The sequence below is a fragment of the Rana temporaria genome, chromosome 11, assembly GCF_905171775.1.
Source record: "Rana temporaria chromosome 11, aRanTem1.1, whole genome shotgun sequence".
In the NCBI taxonomy this organism is placed as follows: Eukaryota; Metazoa; Chordata; class Amphibia; order Anura; family Ranidae; genus Rana; species Rana temporaria.
The window spans coordinates 143803077-143809518 of record NC_053499.1 but is presented as its reverse complement, the minus strand read 5'-3'; the positions used below and the strand labels follow the sequence as shown (position 1 = coordinate 143809518).

The 6442-nt window shown below is 47.0% G+C and overlaps 1 protein-coding gene across 1 annotated transcript in view; it reads left to right on the top strand.

Annotated features, from left to right (window-relative positions):
• Positions 1-3590: 3590 nt before the first annotated feature.
• The window catches only part of WFDC1 (WAP four-disulfide core domain 1), a 29227-nt gene continuing 26375 nt past the window's right edge, over positions 3591-6442 (top strand). Inside the window, exon 1 of the mRNA XM_040329346.1 lies at positions 3591-5529. Coding sequence (XP_040185280.1) covers positions 5395-5529 — 135 coding nt within the window. The 5' untranslated portion in view covers positions 3591-5394. The remainder of the gene's footprint in view (positions 5530-6442) is intronic.

Genomic DNA, 6442 nt, shown 5'->3' with positions numbered 1-6442 from the left:
CTATCAGTGCCCACCAGTGCCAGCTCATTAGTGCAAATCAGTGCAGCCTCATCAGCTTATATCAATGAAGGAGCAAAATTACCTATTTGCAAAATTTTATAACAAAATATAAAACTTTTTTTTTTTTTTAAATGTTCTGTCTTTTTTCATTTTTTCACATGACCACATGACCCATGCTCTGGTACTGGTCACATGACCCATGCTCTGGTACTGGTCACATGACCCATGCTCTGGTACTGGTCACATGACCATTCTGTGGAAGAAGAGCACAGTCCTCCTTATTACAGGACGAGACATTCTCAAGGGTTCAGTCAGCATTTACAACGACACCTGAGGATATATTTAAAGACGTGATCCATTTAATGTTTATTGTAGCCCTTTGGCTATTGTGAACTCACATTTCTCACTTGTTGATGTTTTTTTTAGTATTACTGGCCCTTTAAGGGTTAAGGTGACCTCAGCAAGGAAAACGCTAATTATCCGAGAGCGCCGGGGGCTACAAGAAGAGGAACCGCCAATTTCCAGGGAGACCCTCCTCAGTAATCACCACTCTGACCTGTTTACAAAAATTGCTTCTTTGAGTCTCTTCCGAACACTAAAAACCAATTCCTGTCGTTTCCTGTCCTGTCAACGTCTAATTGGTCGCATTGTTATCCCCATTCCAGGCATTCCACTGCGCCAGATCTACAAAACCACACCAGTGGATTGCAGATATCACCGCCTGATGAAATATTTCTGCCGCTGCTTTGTAACATGTCTGGCTGGATTTAATGGCATTGTGTCAAGAAGCCAATGGGCCGCATCCAACCAAAGATGCTGCATAACGCAACGCACAGATCGCTCACATCTGTATGCTCTGGTTGTGCGTTTTACTGAAATGCATTGTGTTCGCGTATTGGAGTAATATTCAAAATGAATGACAACACTCCACACTACAATACACACATTGGGCCAGATCCACGTACCTTGGCGCATCTATACGTCCGGCGTAGCGTATCTCAGATACACTACGCCGCCGTAACTTACAGCGTATTTTCCGTATCCTCAAAAAATTTGCGCCGTAAGTTACAGGGGCGTAGTGTAACTGTGTCGGCGTAAGGGCGCGCAATTCAAATGGATGAGATGGGGGCGTGTTTTATGGTAATTCCTATTGACCCTACGTAATCGATGTTTTTTTTGAACGGCGCATGCGCCGTCCGTGGGTGTATCCCAGTGCGCATGCTCGAAATTAACCTGCCACAAGCCAATGCTTTCGGCGTGAACGTAATTCTACGCAAAGCCCTATTCGCGAACGTTTTACGCAAACGACGTACACAACAGAAAATTCGACGCTGGCCCGACGTCCATACTTAATATTGCGTACGCCTCATAGAGCAGGGGTAACGTTACGCCGAAAAAAGCCTTACGTAAACAACGTAAAAAAAAGCGCCGGGCGGACGTACGTTTGGGGATTGGCGTATCTAGCTAATTTGCATACTCGACGCGGAAATCGATGGAAGCGCCACCTAGCGGCCAGCGTAAATATGCACCTAAGATCCGACGGCGTACTAGGACGTACGCCAGTCGGATCGAGCCCACATTAAGTCGTATCTTGTTTTGTGGATACAAAACAAAGATACGACGGGGCATCTTAGGCCGGGTACTCACGAGCAAACATGTACGATGAAACCGGTCCGTCGGACCGTTTTCCCCGTACATGCCTGCCAGAGGGCTTCTGTATGATGGTTGTACTAAACATCGTACAGAAGTCCGCGCGTAAACACTACACGGGGCGTGTCCGCGTCGTCGCCGCGACGATGACGCGGCGACGTGAGCGTGCCTGCCATTTAAAGGCTTCCACGCATGCGTCAAAGTCATTCGACTTATGCGAGGGACGGCGGGCGCTCGGACATGTACGGTAGGTCTGTACTGACAACCGTACATGTCCGAGCGGGCAGGATTCCAGCGGACGGTTTTAAAACACGTCCAGGAATATTTGTCTGCTGGGAAAAGGCCCGGCGGGCAAATGTTTGCTGGAATTCGGCCCGCTCGCGCCTACACACGACCGAACATGTATGCTGAAACTGGCCCGCGGACCAGTTTCAGCATACATGTTTGGTCGTGTGTACGGGGCCTTAGAAATTACGCGGCATATCAATAGATACGCCGCCGTAATTTCTTTGTGGATCTGGGCCATTGCTTTTGCAGTAGCGTATGGTAAAACATGCGCAGCTCAATGGCGTGAACGGGCCCTTGGTTTACCATCAGCAAACGCACATTTTACCATGCATGGATGCAAACACGCAGCAACATGTGTACTGCAATATGTTACGTTGGCATTTATTTTGAATAGTGACCTAACCCCTGGTTCACACCTATTCAGGTTGAGATTTATGCGTGTTTTTTCAAATGCGGTTTAACCCTATGTTCACATCTATGCAGTCGATGCGGTTTTCAGGTGCGTTTTGCGTTTCTAAACCCACATTTTTTGTGCATTTTTGCATGCAGTTTTCATGCATTTTTGCAGGTTCCCCACTGACAGCTGAATATCAAAAAAAGAATTGCCAGCAAAAGGAAATTGGGAAAAAAATGATGTAGGGCCCCCTCCAATTTTTGGCATGGGGTTCCCCTTAAAAAACGGCGTAGGATCCCCCCAAAATCCATACCAGTCTCTTATCCGAGCATGCAGCCCGGCAGGTCAGGATAGGGAGTGAACAAGCAAGTGCCACCCCTTCTAAACCATACCGGGCCACATGCCCTCAACTTGAGGGGATTGCTTTGGGGCAAGGGGGGCTCTACCCTTCTCACCCCAAAGCACCTTGTCCTCATGTTGATGGGGAAAAGGGCCTCTTCCCCACAACCCTGGGCTGATGTTGTGGGGGTCTGCAAATTGGGGGTTATCAGAATCTGGAAACCCCCAGATCCCATGGGAATGAGTATTGGGTAATGTAAAAAAATGTAAAAGTGAATAAAGACAGTATAGGAGTTTTTGACAAGTCCTTTAAAAAATACACGATCGGATTTTCCGTCGGGATAAACTAAACAAATTTTCCCGATGGAATTACGTTCAAGCTGTCTTGCATACACACGGTCACACCAAATTCCGACCGTCAAGAACGCAGGGACGTACAACACTACGACGAGCCAAGAAAAATTAAGTTCAATGCTTCTGAGAATGCGTCAACTTGATTCTGAGCATGCGTGTAGATGGTGGGAGATCTCCCTGGTGGGGACACAATCCCAGTTTTTGTAGAGCTGGGAAGAGTTGGCTCTTTCAATGCTGTCTGCGATTTCTCATCCTGGTGATAAAACTTGACTCTTCATCACTCCACACACAACTAGAAAGTTGGGCTGGAGTTCTGCTTTAAATAAGTTTTGTCCCTGGAAATGTCCCTGACTTTAAAGAGCCACAGGTTTCCTTTCTGTTTGTATTTTGCTATTCCTCCATGCTGGCACTGAGCTCCTTCATGGACCAGGCTGGGCACAGCAGGGATAGGGTGGGTGTCTCTCAGCCTCTCCCCTGGCACTCAGTGAGGTCAGGTGGAAGAAATGGCAGTTGCTGTGCTGAGTCCCCTGCCGCCCCCTCCTTGGCTGGGACACATGAGGAGGGGGCTGAGCCTGCTCACTTCTCCTCCCTGAGTTCTGCAATCTTCAGGATTGAATGAACTCCACAGACAGATGCGTCCCAGCTGCCGGGAGACACAAACTTTTCCAAAGTCCTAAGATTTCCAGGGAAAAACCAGAGGGAGCTGACAAGTCCTGGAGTGCTGCTGCAAATTCCGACAGCTGGAGACCCCCAACACTAAGCAGGAGGACCCCAAAAACTCAACATATTGAAGAGCCAGCCTGTGTGGTGACCTATATGGGACCCCATCTACTTAAAGCTCGATTATAGGGGATCCCATCCATGACCAGTTCTACAGGACTATAACTATAAGGACCCCATCTACATACTGATCATCTACAGGGGACCCCATCCATGTAATGACCTGTTCTAGAGTACTCCATCTACATACTGATCATCTACAGGGGACCCCATCCATGTAATGTCCTGTTCTAGAGTACTCCATCTCTGAGGACCCCATCTACATACTGATCATCTACAGGGGACCCCCTCCATGTAATGACCTGTTCTAAAGTACTCCATCTCTGAGGACCCCATCTACATACTGATCATCTACAGGGGACCCCATCCATGTAATGAACTGTTCTAGAGTACTCCATCTCTGAGGACCCCATCTACATACTGATCATCTACAGGGGACCCCCTCCATGTAATGACCTGTTCCAGAGTACTCCATCTCTGAGGACCCCATCTACATACTGATCATCTACAGGGGACCCCCTCCATGTAATGACCTGTTCTAGAGTACTCCATCTCTTAGGACCCCATCTACATACTGATCATCTACAGGGGACCCCATCCATGTAATGACCTGTTCTAGAGTTCTTCATCTCTGAGGACCCTCATCTACATACTGATCATCTCTAGTGGACCCCATCAATTTAAGTCAGCCATAGAGAACTCCATCTATTGGGACCCCATCTACATATTGATCAGCTATAGGGACCCCATCCATGTACTGACCAGTTCTAGAGGACTCAATTTTTGGGGACCATAATTTCACACTGATGAGCTCTAGGGGACCCATTCATGTATTGACCAGTTCTAGAGCACTCCATACACACACTGATCAGCTATAAAGGACCTACCATCGACTTTGGCTATAGACGACTTCCATCTACATACTGATCATCTTCTATAGTGGACTCCATTCATTTAAGCCAGCCATAGAGGACTCAATTTATGGGGGCTCCATCTACATACTAATCAGCTATAGAGGACCCCATCCATGTACTGACCAGTTCTAGAGGACTCCATCTATGGGGACCCCATCTACTCACTGATCAGCTATAAAGGATCTACCATCGACTTTGGCTATAGAGGACTTCCATCTACATACTGATCATCTTCTATAGTGGGCACCATTCATTTAAGCCAGCCATAGAGGACTCAATCTATGGGGACTCCATCTACATACTAATCCGCTATAGAGGATCCCATCCATGTACTGACCAGTTCTAGAGGACTCCATCTATGGGGACCCCATCTACTCACTGATCAGCTATAAAGGATCTAACATCTACATTGGCTATAGAGGTCTCCCATCTACATATTGGTTGACTGTAGGGGACCCCCAGTGACTTGCAGCATTACAGATGGATACCTCTGTGGATGTCGCTTATTGTGACCCCCAATAATCTGTGACCCCCTTTTCTTCATCTCCCAATATTGAACCCAAATATACTTCCCTCATTACTGGAGATTGTGGCTGATGCCCTTTTCTGACACCATATAAAGAAGAGTTCCCCCCCCCCCCCCCCCTGGCCCCCATACAGGACTCCAGATTCAGGATGGCGGATTGTGGATGGAGCTGGCGGTCACTTCTGGCTGGACTCTGTTCTGTCCTCCTATATACACAGTGCTGTACAGCGCGGAGCCTGAGGAAGAGAGCGCTGCACCTCCGAGTGTCCGACACCAAGTATGATGTGAGTCCTACTGACACTAGTGGGGGGCTGGGCACCCATGACATTGGTGTAATTCTCAGTACCTGTCCCTATTTATATATTTATTTATTACAGGTACTTACTGTATATAGCGCTGTCAATTTACACAGCACTTTACATATATATTGTACATTAACATTAGTCCCTGCCCAAGGAGCTTACAATCTAAGGTCCCCAACTCACATTATACATACACATACCAGGGGCCATTTAGACAGGAGCCAATTAACCCACCAGCATGTCTTTAGAGTGTGGGAGGAAACAGTATGTACTGTATTGTCCTGTATGCCAGGTGTAATTCTCAGTACCTGTTCTTATTCTGTATGTATGGACTCTGCACAGTACTACTTCTCTTGTCCTGTATGCCAGGTGTAATTCTCAGTATCTGTTCTTATTCTGTATGTATGGACTCTGCACAGTACTACTTCTCTTGTCCTGTATGCCGGGTGTAATTCTCAGTATCTGTTCTTATTCTGTATGCATGGACTCTGCACAGTACCACTTCTCTTGTCCTGTATGCCGGGTGTAATTCTCAGTATCTGTTCTTATTCTGTATGTATGGACTCTGCACAGTACCACTTCTCTTGTCCTGTATGCCGGGTGTAATTCTCAGTATCTGTTCTTATTCTGTATGTATAGACTCTGCACAGTACCACTTCTCTTGTCCTGTATGCCGGGTGTAATTCTCAGTATCTGTTCTTATTCTGTATGTATGGACTCTGCACAGTACTACTTCTCTTGTCCTGTATGCCGGGTGTAATTCTCAGTATCTGTTCTTATTCTGTATGCATGGACTCTGCACAGTACCACTTCTCTTGTCCTGTATGCCGGGTGTAATTCTCAGTATCTGTTCTTATTCTGTATGTATGGACTCTGCACAGTACCACTTCTCTTG